This window comes from Myotis daubentonii, chromosome 1 (genome assembly GCF_963259705.1).
Source record: "Myotis daubentonii chromosome 1, mMyoDau2.1, whole genome shotgun sequence".
In the NCBI taxonomy this organism is placed as follows: domain Eukaryota; kingdom Metazoa; phylum Chordata; class Mammalia; order Chiroptera; family Vespertilionidae; genus Myotis; species Myotis daubentonii.
The window spans coordinates 66,926,503-66,941,810 of record NC_081840.1 but is presented as its reverse complement, the minus strand read 5'-3'; the positions used below and the strand labels follow the sequence as shown (position 1 = coordinate 66,941,810).

The following is a 15,308-nucleotide window of genomic DNA, read 5'->3' as shown; positions in this document are numbered from 1 at the left end:
GCATGCCCCCTTCTGGGTATCAAGCTCGTAATCTGGGCATGTGCCCTTGACTGGAATCAAACCCAGGACCCTTTAGTCCACAGGCCAATACTCTATCCACTGAGTCAAACCAGCTAGGGCGACATGTAATTTTAAAAGTCGTCTTCAGTGTTATAAATACTTGGGAGGGTAAAAAGTCTTTAGTATGCATAAAGAAAAGCTTGACAGAATTTTCTTGGCAGATGAGGATATGTAGAAACTGAAAGTACATATCTTTAGTGGATGGGGAAATACCTAGGTCAAGTCCAGTATCTCAAAGTGAAGTAAGTGAGATTTTGTATTTATGAAAGAAAGTCGTAAATATTAAAGCTGAGGGACACTGATTTGGATAACCTGTCACTCAAACTGAGTTTTATAGCTGGAGAGATAAAGATTAAAAATATTAGAGGTTAGCCCTAATAGGTTTGGCTCAGTGGATAGAGCGTCGGCCTGCGGACGCAAGGGTCCCAGGTTCCATTCCGGTCAAGGGCATGTACCTTGGTTGCGGGCACATCCCCCGTGGGGAGTGTGCAGGAGGCAGCTGATCATTGTTTCTCTCTCATCGATGTTTCTAACTCTCTATCCCTCTCCCTTCCTCTCTGTAAAAAATCAATAAAATATATATTGAAAAAAAATAGATTGGAGGTTCATAGAAAACAAAGTTTAAACTCTTAAAAAATATGTAAGCTTAGAAGGTGATTTCAGTGGTTCTATGAGAGGAGGTGTTGAGGAAATGGTTTGTCTATGAAGCTTTGAGAAAGTACTAGCAGTAATATAAAATGTACTAGAGGCCTGGTGCCCGAATTTGTGCATGGGTGGGATCTGGCGGGCCTGCTCCAATTGGGCCGGCTGGGGGGAGGGGCCACCGATGGTTGGTTGGCTGGCCAGCCCCGCCCCCGATCTGGGTGTTGGGGGCTGATGGGGTGTAGAGCCAGCTGGGGATGGCGGGGGCCCGATCGGGCCCTTGATCAGGCTGGTTGGCTGCCATAGTGTGTGTCATAGCCACCAGTCGTTCTGGTCATTCCACCATTCCAGTTGCTGGGCTTTTATATATATAGATAACTGAATAGATTCTATGAAAATTAGTACTATTTTGTTCAATATTGAATATCTGCCATATCCTAGGTACTGTTTAGGTTGCTAGGAATGCCTCAGTGGGAATTGATAGACAAGAATCTCCTCTCATGGAACTTACATTCTAGCATTTAGACAAAGAATATAATGTCCTCAAAAATATATGTAAGTAGGCAGATGAAAATGACATTTAAGGCTGTAAAATCAAATGATTAAAATGATAGAAACAGGACCACATGATTTACACTGGATTTGACTTCAGCCAAATGAGTCTTGGTCATCAAGTGTAGAAAGCACTGAAGCCTGGAAATGTTTCTTTTCTATACACTAGCCAGGACTACCTTGTACAGCCAATATTCTGTTCTGGTTTTCTGTAGTGTGGTAGACCTGACTCTGTTGGCTAGTAGTTGAATAATTGGGTAGGTCAACATTTGATAGCTCATAGGATCTGGCTATAACTTAGATACAACTGAGAAATAATTTGTTTATACAGTGTATTGCAAAAAGTTAGTTCTATGTATTTTAAAATAAAATTTTAACTCTAAAGGCTTTAGTTGTATATTAATTATTTGAATTCTTTGCTAAGGGATCTCATAAGAGTTATACATAAATTTTATGTTAGAAGTATTTCTGTTAGTGTTCAACAAACAGTCATTATAAGTATACAGTGTTATACCTTTATCCTGATGTTGTTTCCTAATTGATAATTTCAGACTTTTTATCATGCTGAAGGAGATACAGATAAAAATGCTAACAGTGTATTGATAAAAAGCCTGGGCAGGACCCCATCTAGTTGTAGCAGTTCTCTGGATTCAATCAAGGCTGATGGGACCTCTCTGGACTTCAGCAGTAAGATGATGTTCATGAAAGTTAATTTTAATAGAAGTTATTTATTGACTTGACTAATAAAAACTTTATTTCAATTCAGAGATGTTTGAAATTTGTGTAAGCTTTTGGGGGGATATAAGTAGTTTATAAATAAAATAATACTTCATATTTAATTCTTAGTTATTTTAATAAATGGAGAAGTGAAATACAACATGGGGTAGAGTGATTTCCTTAAGAGGCTTATAAACTCAGTAGAGAAACATTGAATGAGCTTTAAAACTGTAATATACTTTGCCCTACAAATGACTGTCTTCCCAACAAGATCCTAATGGATAGCTTCAAAAGCATGAACCTAACATATGCCTAATTGATAACTAAAAAATTAAGTTTACAGTTTAATTTTGACTTGTTCATCACCTGAATGCCTTACTTTCCAGCATACCGCAATAGTCAAATGGAACCACAGTTTCTCACAGACGCTGTTTGTGAAGAGAGCTTGAAGGAGGTATGTTAAGTATTTCTCATTTCTAATGCAACTAATTTCCTAGTTTTGTTTTTTCTTTTTTAATTTTTAAAAAATTATGAAATGTTCATTTATTTTTAATCCTCACCTGAGGATATTTTTCCCATTGATATTTAGAGACAGTGGAAGGGAGGGAGGAGGGAAAGAGAGAGAAACATCGACTTGAGAGAGACATATTCAATTGGTTGCCTCTCAAACCTGCAACCAAGTTATGTGCCCTTGATGGAATCGAACCTGAGATCCTTTAGTCTGAGGGTCGACACTCTAACCACTGAATATACCAGCCAGGTTATTAAATGTTTTAAATATATAGAAGAGGCGTTTTCTCTGTTGACCCAACATGGCAGTTAATTATATGAATATGAAGTAGAAATAATGATTAGAAGAACTCAGTTTTGTTATTTTTTCCCAATTCTACTGTTACTGAATAACCTTAAGAAATAAATTTTAGGTAAAATCTGTTCATGTACAGCTTACAAATAGCTGGATAGTATTTCCACAAATATATGCAAAATACTTTAAGCTGTTTAGAAACAAATGAGGTGGTTAAAATCAAAATGAGCTCACCTTAAATCAGCGGTTCTCAACCTGTGGGTTGCGACCCCTTTGAGGTTCAAACGACCCTTTCATAGGGGTCGCCTAAGACCATCGGAAAACACATGTAAATTACATATTGTTTTTGTGATTAATTACTATGCTTTAATTATGTTCAATTTGTAACAATAAAAATACATCCTGCATATCAGATATTTACATTACGATGTATATCAGTAGCAAAATTACAGTTATGAAGTAGCAACGAAAATAATGTTATGGTTGGGGGTCACAACATGAGCAACTGTATTAAAGGGTCGCGGCATTAGGAAGGTTGAGAACCACTGCCTTAAATGGTTATGCAAACTTTTTTTTCTTCCCTCAGAAACTCAAAGATGGGAGAATAACAATAAAGGAATTCTTTATTCTTCTTCAAGTCCACATTTTGATACAGAAACCCCGACAGAGCACTCTCCCAACCAAAGTAAGTGCAATTTCTTGGCAAAATAGTTGCCTCAGTTAGAATATATTGTAATTATTTACTAAACTGCATCAAAGTAAGCATTTATTCAGCAACAAAAAGAAAATCTAAGGAAGCAAAATTTCCTATAGAAGTTTTCCTGTAATAGATACATTTGTGGTTAGCATAAAAACTGGTATTTTTTATGTCATGGATTTTCATAAGGTGAAATTTTATTTTCTCATTCCTTGCAATCTATTTTGTTTTTGATACTTTTTTCCTAAACATATGCTCTTTCCCACCATTAAACAAATCTAAAAATAGCAGTTTTTAATAAACATTTTTCAAAATAAATATGTAAGATCATAGAATATTTGAACAATACAATCAAACTAAAAAAGATTAATAGAAAAACTTGTAACTCTTTCATAAGAATTTTTTCCTTTTAGTCTGTTGAACATTTATAAAAATTAGTTATGCCCTTGCAACAAAGACAACATTAACAAACTGAAAAAAATGGAGATTTTATGGACCGTGTCATCTGATCTTAATCCAATAAAATTAGTATTAATAAGAGGACTAAACATTCTTTAGGTTCTTAAAAATTAAGAAACACTTCTAAATAATTCTTTTTTAAAAAATAGATATTTAAATTAATTTTATAGAGGAAGGTAGAGAGAGAAACATTAGTGAAGAGAGAGAATCATTGATCAGCTGCCTCCTGTACGCCCCACACTGGGGATTGAGCCTGCAATTTGGGCATGTGCCCTGACTGGAAATTGAACCATGACCTTCTGGTTCATGTGTTGCTGCTCAACCACTGAACCATGCTGGCTGGGCTAGATAATTCTTATATCAAAGAGGCAATCAAAACTATTTAGAAAGCAAAGGGAGTATATTTAATACCAAATCTATGGAACATACAGCAAAAATTAAGCTTAACAGGAAATTAAAAGTCTCATATCTCCTATATAATAAAACCCTAATATGCAAATCGACCGAATGGTGGAACGACTGGTCGCTATGACACGCACTGACCACCATGGGGCAGATGCTCAACGCAGGAGCTTCCCCTTGTGGTTAGTGCGCTCCCACAGGGGGAGTGCCGCTCAGCCAGAAGCCGGACTCATGGCTGGTGAGTGCAGCGGTGGTGGCAGGAGCCTCTCCTGCCTCCACTGCAGGTGAGCGGTAAGGAGCAAGGGGCCCCAGACTGCGAGGGGGGATGTCCGACTGCCAGCTTAGGCCCGATCCCCCAGATATTGGGCCTAAGCTGGCAGTCGGACATCCCCTGAGGGGTCTCGGACTGCAAGAGGGCGCAGGCTGGGCTAAGGTACCCTACCCCCACCAGTGCACGAATTTCGTGCACTGGGCCTCTAGGCTATGTATATACAAGCCTAAGCGACCTTTACAACCGAATGACTGGTTGCCATATATATATATATATATCTCCACACAAGCCTAAGCGACCTTTAAACTGAACAGCCGGTCAACCCATCACTATGATGCTCACTGACCACCAGGGAGCAGACGCTCAACGCAGGAGCTGCACCCCTGGTGGTCAGTACTCTCCCACAGACAACCTTCTGCGTCTGTCCAACCTCCTGTGGTCCCTCCCCCGCCTCTGGCCAACCGGCCTCCAATCAGCCCAGATTGGGCTGGCAGCCAACCTCCTACAGTCCCTCCCCCCACTGGCCAGCAGCTTCCTGCTGTCCCTCCCCATGGCTGTCCAGCATCCTCCCACAGTCCCTCCCCCAAGCTGGCCCTGATCGCCAGTCAGGCCTCGGGACCCCACTCGTGCATGAATTTGTGCACTGGGCCTCTAGTTGTTATAGAAGAGAGTCTAAAAATAAAGGAATTATGTTCATAGCAGCACAATTTACAATAACTAAGATCTGGAAACAGCCCAAATGCCCATCAGTAGATGAGTGGATAAAAAGGCTGTGGTAGCCCTAACCGGTTTGGCTCAGTGGATAGAGCATCAGCCTGCGGACTCAAGGGTCCCAGGTTCGATTCCGGTCAAGGGCATGTGCCTTGGTTGCGGGCACATCCCCAGTGGGGAGTGTGCAGGAGGCAGCTGATCGATGTCTCTCTCTCATCGGTGTTTCTAACTCTCTATCCCTCTCCCTTCCCCTCTGTAAAAAGTCAATGAAATATATTTTTTTTAAAAAAGGGCTGTGGTACATTTATACCATGCAATACTATGCAGCAGTAAAAAAGAAGAATCTCTTACCCTTTGAGAGAGCATGGAGGGACCTGGATAGTATCATGCTAAGTGAAATAAATCAGTCAGAGAAAGACAATTATCACATGATCTCACTCATATGGAATCTAATTAATAAAATAAACTGATGAATGGAGTTCAGAGACATGGAAGCATGGAACAGAGTATAGAATCTCAGAGGGAAGGCAGGGGAGGGTGGGTGGGTGGGAGGTAATCAACCAAAGACCTTGTATGCATATATGCATAACCCATGGATGCAGACAGTGGGGAGGTGAGAGCCTGGGATGGGGGGTGAGGGTGGGCTGGAGGGGGTTGATGGGGTAAAAAGGGGCATACATAATGCTTTCAACAATAAAGATTTTTAAAAATAATAAAAATAAAGGAATTATTAATACTTTAAGAAATTAGAACAATAAAATAACATACATAAAAAGGCAGGAAGACAATGCAGATAAATGGTAAAGCTAATGTATTTTTAGGTATTGATGTACTTCAAATAATGTATAGCCATTTTATTTTTATTTTTTTCCAGCTTTATTGAGGTATAATTGACAAATAACACATAGCCATTTTAAAATCACTTAAAATCCCATGTGAGTGGAACATACAGTTCCCTAAACATCTGTGGAAAATGGACTTTGATGTCAGAGACTTAAATTCAAATTCCAACTTACAGCTTTACTGGGTATAAGAATTTTAATAGAGTATTCACATTTTTCTTTGTAGAACTTTTAAAAATAGGCACTCTGAAACTTGAAACAGTTCTTAAACATGATTTGTTCTCAAAATACCAGTTTTAAGAGACTGATGTGTTTTTTTTTCAGTTTACTATAAACACACAACCTACTCCAGAAGATCTGATGTTAAGTCAATATGTTTACCGACCCAAGATACAGATTTATAGAGAAGATTGTGAGGCTCTTCGCCAAAAGATTGAAGAGTATGAAAGTTTTCATTTTTTTGTGTTTGTTGGATGGGTGAACATCTGTGTGGTAAGGTTTTGATGAGAATAACACTATAGAAAAAAGTTGATGGCATTATCGGTGGTGTAGTACAATATGTTTATAGAAAGAGCTTTGGCTTTCAGATTGAAGCTTAATCCTGTCTATGACACTAACTATGTAACATTATGTAAGTCAGGGGTTCTCAAACTACAGCCCGCGGGCCGCATGCAAATACAAATACTGTATTTGTTCCCGTTTCGTTATTTTACTTCAAAATAAGATATGTGCAGTGTGCATCGGAATTTGTTCATAGTTTTTTTTTAAACTATAGTCCGGCCCTCCAACAGTCTGAGGGACAGTGAACTGGCCACTTGTTTAAAAAGTTTGAGGCCCCCTGATGTAAGTCATTTAACCTTTATTTCCACATCTATAAACTGGGAATAATAATACCTACTCAGCAGGTAGATATGAACAGTAGAAAATATTGTATATAAAATGTTTTCATGCCATTTTTAGCAAAAAGTGTGTCCTCAGTGAACAATAATTATTAAATTATGATATCATAAATTGATTGCAAAGGAACATCTTCAAAAGAGAGATGTCTCTTTATAGACTTATATATATAGTGCTTAAAATCAGGAATGTCTTAGGGTTTATAATTTTATCACATTTGCCTTTGATATGCATGTATAAAAGAACATCCTTTCCTCAGACTGTAGTTTAGTGCTTTGGTATATATAGATGCTGCAGACTAATTTACAAATTTGATACAGTGTACCTAGATTCCCAAAGATAGGGCAGGACTTGCAACCCAAAATAATGTTTATATCATACTTATGTAGAACTAGCCAACTAAATTTGAACCAGTCTAACAAACAGAGAAGTATGTAGTTTTAAAAATAGAGACTTTAGCCCTAACCGGTTTGGCTCAGTGGATAGAGTGTCGGCCTGCGGACTGAAGGATCCCAGGTTGGATTCTGGTCAAGGGCATGTACCTTGGTTGTGGGCACATCCCCAGTAGGTGGCGTGCAGAAGGCAGCTGATCGATATTTCTCTCGCATCAATGTTTCTAACTCTCTATCCCTTCCTCTCTGTAAAAAATCAATAAAATATATATTTTTTAAAAAATAGAGACTTTAGATACTGTTAAATTATTATACTGCAGATTTGCCTGATTATGGCTTGTTTATTTAATAAATGTACATATTGAGCACCTATTATATGTTAAGTCTAGGTACTATTTTAGGTACTGGGGTTCTTCACTGAGCAAGACAGACAAGTTTCTTCATGTTGTTTAAATGAGTTGGGCATCTGATAATTTGTTTGAGAATGTTTTATTTTGAATGAAATACAATGAATAGTCTGTTTAGATGTGGCCTACTCTTTGATTTTGCACTTCTATGCCTATATATAATATCTTTGAACTCTGATAGAGATTTATTTCTCGTGCTTATTAACAAAAGATTAATAATATATATCTTTGCTACTTTTATACATGCTATTCTGTAAAGGTGAGATAGGATTTTGAACTGAATTGAGAACTTTTATTTAAAATAACTAGAGGCCCGGTTCATGAAATTCATGCACGGGTAGGGTCCCTAGGCCTGGCCGGCGATCAGGACCCATCTGTGGGGCGACCAGCAGGTTAATTGGGGGCCCCCGCTGGCACCCACCTTGGCTGGCCTGGGGCCTGCAAGCTGGGGGCAGCTCCTGCATTGAGTGTCTGTCCCCTGGTGGTCAGTGCGCATTATAGCAACCGGTCATTCCACCGGTCATTCTGCTGTTTGGTCGACCTGCATATTAGACTTTTATTATATAGGCTAGTTACAGCTCTGGCAGGTGTCTCTCAGTGGTTAGAGCGCTGGCCTGTGCACCAAAGGGTCTTGGGTTCAATTCCCGGTCAAGGGCACACACCTGGGATGTGGGTTTGCTCCCCAACCCTGGTCGAGGCACATGCAGGAGTCAGGTAGTCCACGTGTTTCTCTTGCATCAGTGTTTCTCTCTTCCTCCCTCTTTCCTTTTCTCTCTCCCTTCCACTATGTCTGAAAAGAATGGAAAAAATATCCTCAAGTGAGAATTAACAAAAAAAGTAAATAACATCACAATCATGCATTGACAGGACTTAAAGATTCTTTATTAGCATCATGTTTTCATATTGGAAAAAGCTGATGCTGATAACATTAGGCTGAGAATTCTATTTGTGAGAATTTTTGTTTTGTTTTTAAATATGATTTTTTTGATTTTAGAGAGGAAGGGAGAGGGAGAGAGAGAATCATTTGATTGGCTGCCTCTTGCACTGCCTACACTGGGGATCGAGCCTGCAACCTGGGCATGTGCCCTTACCAGGAATGGACGCTCAACCACTGAGCCATGCCAGCCAGGCAAGAAGCTTTTTTGATTCATAATCTTGAACTGTTCTACAAGTGTTGAAAAATAATAAGGCTGGTCACTGTTCCTTAGTGAATTCCCCTCTTTTAATGTAGAAAAAGAACTAAGAAGATCTACTATGCCTGTAAATCTGAGTTGATTCATTGAAGCCGACTTCTGAACTCTATGCTAAGTAACTTTTCTGTATTTTAGATTAAAGCTTTCTGTATTGAACCAAGATAAACTGTTGACTGATGTAAACAGGAACCTATGGGAGAAAATGAGACATTGCTCTGATGAGGAGGTATGTTTGTTTCATTTTCTGAATGGGAATCAGTATAGACATTTTGAACAATTCTTATTATGAAATAGACAATTATTACTTGGTAATTAGTAATAAGTTCTTTAACTTACTTCTCAGGTATATGTTACCAAGGATTTATTTAAGTATACATGAGTAATTGTTAATACATAATTTTTTCAAACCTGAAATTATCAATTTAATATATGGAATATAATTGAAGTTTATTTAGTTTGCCTTTCACTTAGATTTACATGAGGAAAGATTTAATTTATCAAATTAATAAGTTACTCATTTCATATGTGCCCTGATATATTAAAAGAGTTTTATTAAGAGCCTGTCATTTTTAAATTTGTAATATAAATAAAGTGAATTAAAAGCAGGAATCAAAATTAAAATTTTTGGTTGTGCTTGTAAACTATTAAATGGAATTAAATTTGCAAATGAGAAATGCCCTGTCTTAGAAATCAGAGTCTAGAATGGGCAAAGCTTAGTGTGTATCATCTGAACCAGCCTTCTCAGATCATTTGCTTTTTCAACTCATTTGTTTTAGTACATTGTAGCCTTTGACTTTTCCTTACAGCTGAAGGCCTTTGGAATTTACCTGAACAAAATAAAATCACATTTTACCAAGATGACTAAAATCTTCACTCACCAAGGAAAAGTGACTCTCTATAGCAAACTGGTACAGTCAGCTCAGGTAATTTGACACAGTTAATAACATAGAAAGAAAGATCTATTAACACGTTAAGTGCCCAAACTCTTTTGTCTTCTGGATGGAAAGTATAGTGTCAGGGCGCTTAATGTGTTAAAATTACTTTATGGTAATTTTACTAATATGGGCCTATTTCTTATCTCAAATTTGTTATCCATTATACATATCGAAATAAAACAATATAGGATTCTGATCTTTCATTGCTAAGGACTATACTCTAGTATTATTTTCCATATAGTTCATACCTAGCTGTGTACGTTTTTGTATGTGTTTAAAGAAGCATGTCCCAAAATGATTGTTCCTTACGAAAGGTTCCCTATTTAAAAACTTTCTATTAACAAATCTGGGAAATGTAACATGTAATATTCCCTTTAGAGAAATTATAATAGATACCATATTAATGTCTTTCTTTAAAAGTCTAAAAAGAAAAAAATATACCATAATTCTATTGGGCCAGTGTTTCCCATATTCATTTGACCATAGAACATTATTTAATGAACTCTTTTTTTTTTTTTTTTAAGTAAAATTTAAGTCTAGACTGGCAACTTTGACCTTCATTTTAAGATCTGCCTTGTTTATAATTTAGACATAGCAGTTATATCAGCTGTTTGAAACATGATAATGTTATAATGTTTTGTTTGGAACTTTAACTTGACAGTCTATAATATTGTGTGTTTAGAATGAGAGGGAGAAACTTCAGTTAAAAATTGATGAGATGGACAACATACTTAAGAAGATTGCTAACTGTCTCACTCAGGTGAAAATAGGTAAAGTATTTGGAAATTTTTTCAAAAGAAAATTTAATTTTATCTAAATGCTTCCTTTCGTACAGGTTGCTGGTATCACTATGCTGAAGCCTTGTATCAGTAGCTTGAGATATTAAATTAGATCAAATTAAAGCTCCTTTACTATACTCCTTCATAACACTATCAACAAGAGATGCCCCAAATTGGAAAGCTCTTCATAACCTAGACCAGTGGTTCTCAACCTTACTAAAGCCACGACCCTTTAATACAGTTCCTCATGTTGTGGTGACCCCCAACCATAAAATTATTTTCATTGCTACTTCATAACTGTAATTTTGCTACTGTTATGAATCGTAATATAAATATCTGATATGCAGGATGTATTTTTATTGTTACAAATTGAACATAATTAAAGCATAGTAATTAATCACAAAAACAATATGTAATTATATATGTGTTTTCTGATGGTCTTAGGCGACCCCTGTAAAAGGGTCATCTGACCCCCAAAGGGGTCGCGACCCATAGGTTGAGAACCACTGACCTAGACCATAATTTGTTTTTTTGTGTGTGGTTTCTTTTTGGGTTTTGGGGGGTTTTTTGGATGTGGGTATCCAATTGGTCATTGGTTTTGTTTTTCTTTCTTTTTTTTAAGATGCCAATTTTTTTTAAATATATATTTTATCGAATTCAGAGAGGAAAGAAAGGGAGAGAGAGATAGAAACATAAATGATGAGAGAGAATCATTGATTGGCTGCCTCCTGCATGCCCCTACTGGGGATCTAGCCCACAACCGGGCATGTGCCCTTGACCGGAATCGAACCTGGGACCTTTCAGTCCACAGGCTGATGCTCTATCCACTGGGCCAAACTGGCTAGGACTGTAATCTGTTTTTAATAGATGAACTTATCTCCATTTAAAAATGAGCCTTTTGCTCTGGCTGGTGTAGCTCAATGGCTGAACAGTGACCTATGAGCAAACGGAAACATTGTCTGAGGTAAAGCTGGAGATGTCACTAAGGGCCAGGCCAAAGAGGTTCTCTTAAGGAATTTTGACTTTTTTAAAGAATAGTGAACAGGCATTTGAAGGGTGTTAAGCACTGGCTGAAGTGTAGAGATGGGATTTGAATAAATCAAGAGTAAATGTACTAGTAAGACTGGTATAGTTAAGAAAGGACAGTACCCTGGCAGGGTAGCTCAGTTGGTTAAGAGCATCGTCTCGATACACCGAGGTTTCAGGTTTGATCCCCAATCAGGGCACATACAAGAATCAACCAATGAACGCATAAACAAGTGGCATAACAAATCGATATTTTTCTCTCTCTCAAATCAAATTTTTAAAAAATAAAGTATGGTAGCTTATATTAAGGAAAGCTGGTGATGGTGGAGAAAAAAAAGATTCAACAAAATAATTTTTTGAGGTAAGAATCTAGACTTGGTTTAGATTGGGAGGAGAGAACAGAATTTTAAGGATGACTCCAAGGTGTGTTTGTGGTTTTTTTTTCCTTCATTATTGACACTATTACTGGATGACTCCAAGGTTTGAGAAACAAATTAAATAAAAAATTTTAAATGTGTGTGCATGCAGTATCTGTTCTTGCTTAGTCCACAGGGTTATTGTTAGGGTTGCCTAACAATTTTGATTACGCAAATTTATATAAACAATTTCCAATTCAGAATGGTCCTTGAAAAGCTGCTACTGGAGATCATTGCTATCTGGCTCAAAGTTCAGTTGTCTGCTACTAGAAGCAAGTTTTTGTATGAAATTATATCTCAGTGCTTTATTGTCAAGGAAAGGTGGGGGAAAGATGAGTGTTTGTCAGATATTCTTAAATCATTTTAGGAGCATTTTTCTTTTCATGTCCAGTTTTTAAATTATTTTTGACTGAGTTATTCTAATGCACATTGTCTACTTTAGAAAGTAAGAATTTAGAGAATGAAGAGAAAGACAATCCTGTGGAAGAATGGGATTCTGAAATGAGAGCTGCAGAGAAAGGTAACTGAATTAATCAAAAAGATAAATGGGGGAACACACCCTTTTGTTCTGTGATTATTTAGGTGACATTAATTGAGCTAGAATTTTCAATAAATGGATGATTTTTGTAGCAACATTTTAGTGTGTCTACTCTGATAGATTTGTTTTTATTTTTCTTTTCAAAGAACTGGAACAGCTGAAAACAGAAGAAGAAAAGCTTCAAAGGTCAGCCTTCTTGAGTGTTAAAAAATATGCAAAACTTCATTAGGGTAAATGACTTTCTACCCTGATAAGATTGGGAACATAATTATTGACTGAGGCTGACTCGGGGCTTTGACCTTCACCCCGGGGTTGTCAATATTTTCTAAGCACTATTGTTGACAGGGCATTACTTCAAGGCAGTATTTCTCAAGTTTGAATAATAACAGGATCTTTTTTTTTTTAAAATCCTCATCCGAGGATATTTTTGCATTGATTTTTAGAGAGACAGGAAGGTGGGAGGTGGGGGAGAGACATTGATATGAGAGAAAAACATTGATTGCTTGCCTCCCACATGAGCCCCGACTGGGTCCAGGGATTGAACCCGAAATCCAGGTATGTGCCCTGACTGGCAATTGAACCCAAGACCTTTTGGTGTACGGGACGACACTCCTACCAACTGAACGACACTGGCTAGGGCTCAGGATCCTTTTAAAGGAAATAAACCTAGCATTAAACTATTTTTATAGTATACTTAAGTAAGTATTAGTAAGTATAAAAAGAGGTGTATATTTCTTATACTCATGAATTTTATTTAACTAAAAGACTTAAGATCAAATATAAATAATGACAAAACCAGTAAAATTACAGTTGATAACATTAATTTGACAGGTGATATTGTTTGGGTGAAATTAAATTGATGCTAACAAAATGACTAATAAAGCATCAGTTCTATTTAGATCTAATAAACTAAATTAAACCAAATGAAGGCACTGAAATTATGGTATGTCTCAGTTTTAAGGTAGGCAATCTCATAATCTGCATTATGCTTATATTTTATTATAAAAATGAAAATGTAAATTTTAATAATCTCAAAGAACATGAGAAACCCTAAGGGTATCTTTATGGATTCTAATTTGAGAGCCATTGATTTAGGCCTTTCCTAAATAGACCTTTGTTTCTAGATTAATGCTCTTTCTAAAAACCCATTTGGGAATGCAAAAATGGATGCCATTCACCTCTTTGGGGAGCCATCTAGCATGTAACTTCTTGTCATAAACCTTTTATTTTAATAGAGTATGAATTCTCTAACAATGGACTTACCTTTCTGTGAATACTTTTTTTGCAGAAATCTCTCAGAACTAGAGATACAGAAAGAGCAGACCCTTGCTCAAATAGACTTCATGCAAAAACAAACAAATACAACTGAAGAGCTGCTGGATCAGTTGAGGTAAGGAAAAACTAGTGTCATTTTATCCTGTGCCTTTGTGGTTGTCTAAACCTACTAGATAGAGCATTTGACATGTTTTTGTAGCATGTATCACTGTTTTTAACCAATGTAGCCTCAAAAACAGTTAATGTACTCAATACTAAGTTGAAAGTATACAAGGTGAGAAAAAAAAGAGCGACATCTGTAATACTTTCAATAATAAAAATAGGTGGGTACCTTTCTCAGTTCTGGTGCTCTTTGCTAGGCGGCCCTGCTTTGGGATTAGACTCCAGAATTCTCAATGGCAAACCCCCCGGCTGAGATATTTCTCCAGAACTTTAGTTGCTGTTTGTGGGAGCCCGGCCAGCCCTTTTGGGCTTCCACCCCTCCTACCAGTCTCTATGTGGTCTTCACTTTCCATCCTCAGTTATCAGGGTTCTCTCCAGCGAGTCTTCAATTATTCTTCAGGAAGTTTTTCTGTATTTTAGTTACAATTTCAATTTGGTTCTGGGAGCATGTCGGTGCAGCATCCACTTACTCTGCCATTTTTAATCTCCTCAGCAATAAAGATAAAATTAAAAAAACAAAACAAAGAAAAAACATATACAATATAAGAGAGCTGTGGAATTAAAATATTGCTTATTTCTTTCAAAAGCATCTTTGTACATTCACAATATTTGAATTAAAATGTTGTCTCCTGCCCTGCCGGCGTGGCTCAGTGGGGTTGAGCATCAACCTATGAACCAGGAAGTCATGGTTCAATTCCTGGTCAGGGCACATGCCTGGGTTGTGTGCTCAGTCCCCAGTAGGGGGGTGTGCAGGAGGTAGCCAATCAATGATTCTCTCTCACCATTGATGTTTCTATCTCTCTCTACCTCTCCTTCTCTGAAATCAATAAAAACATATATTTTTAAAATGTTGTCTTCTGCCCTGGCTGGTATGGCTCAGTTGGTTGAGCCTCATCCCATGCACCAAATTCCCAGTCAGAGCACATACCTGGGTTGCAATCAGGGCACATTCCAGAGTTGCGGGCTTGATCCCCAGTAGGAGGAATGCAGGAAGCAGCCATTTGATGTTTGTTTCTCTTTCTCTCTCTCTCTCCCCTGTCCCTTCCTATCTCTCTAAAAACAATAAAAACATATACTTTAAATATATATATATATATATATATATACACTAGAGGCCTGGTGCACAAAAT

At 37.4% G+C, this 15,308-nt stretch overlaps 1 protein-coding gene across 2 annotated transcripts in view; it reads left to right on the top strand.

Moving 5' to 3' along the window:
- Positions 1-15,308, top strand: part of KNL1 (kinetochore scaffold 1) — a 68,378-nt gene that overhangs the window by 45,843 nt on the left and 7,227 nt on the right. For both annotated transcript variants that reach the window (XM_059704901.1, XM_059704902.1), the window contains exons 11-20: positions 1,806-1,941; positions 2,358-2,425; positions 3,363-3,461; positions 6,483-6,598; positions 9,183-9,273; positions 9,854-9,970; positions 10,665-10,752; positions 12,646-12,723; positions 12,888-12,927; positions 14,030-14,131. In XM_059704901.1, coding sequence (XP_059560884.1) covers positions 1,806-1,941; positions 2,358-2,425; positions 3,363-3,461; positions 6,483-6,598; positions 9,183-9,273; positions 9,854-9,970; positions 10,665-10,752; positions 12,646-12,723; positions 12,888-12,927; positions 14,030-14,131 — 935 coding nt within the window. The remainder of the gene's footprint in view (positions 1-1,805; positions 1,942-2,357; positions 2,426-3,362; positions 3,462-6,482; positions 6,599-9,182; positions 9,274-9,853; positions 9,971-10,664; positions 10,753-12,645; positions 12,724-12,887; positions 12,928-14,029; positions 14,132-15,308) is intronic.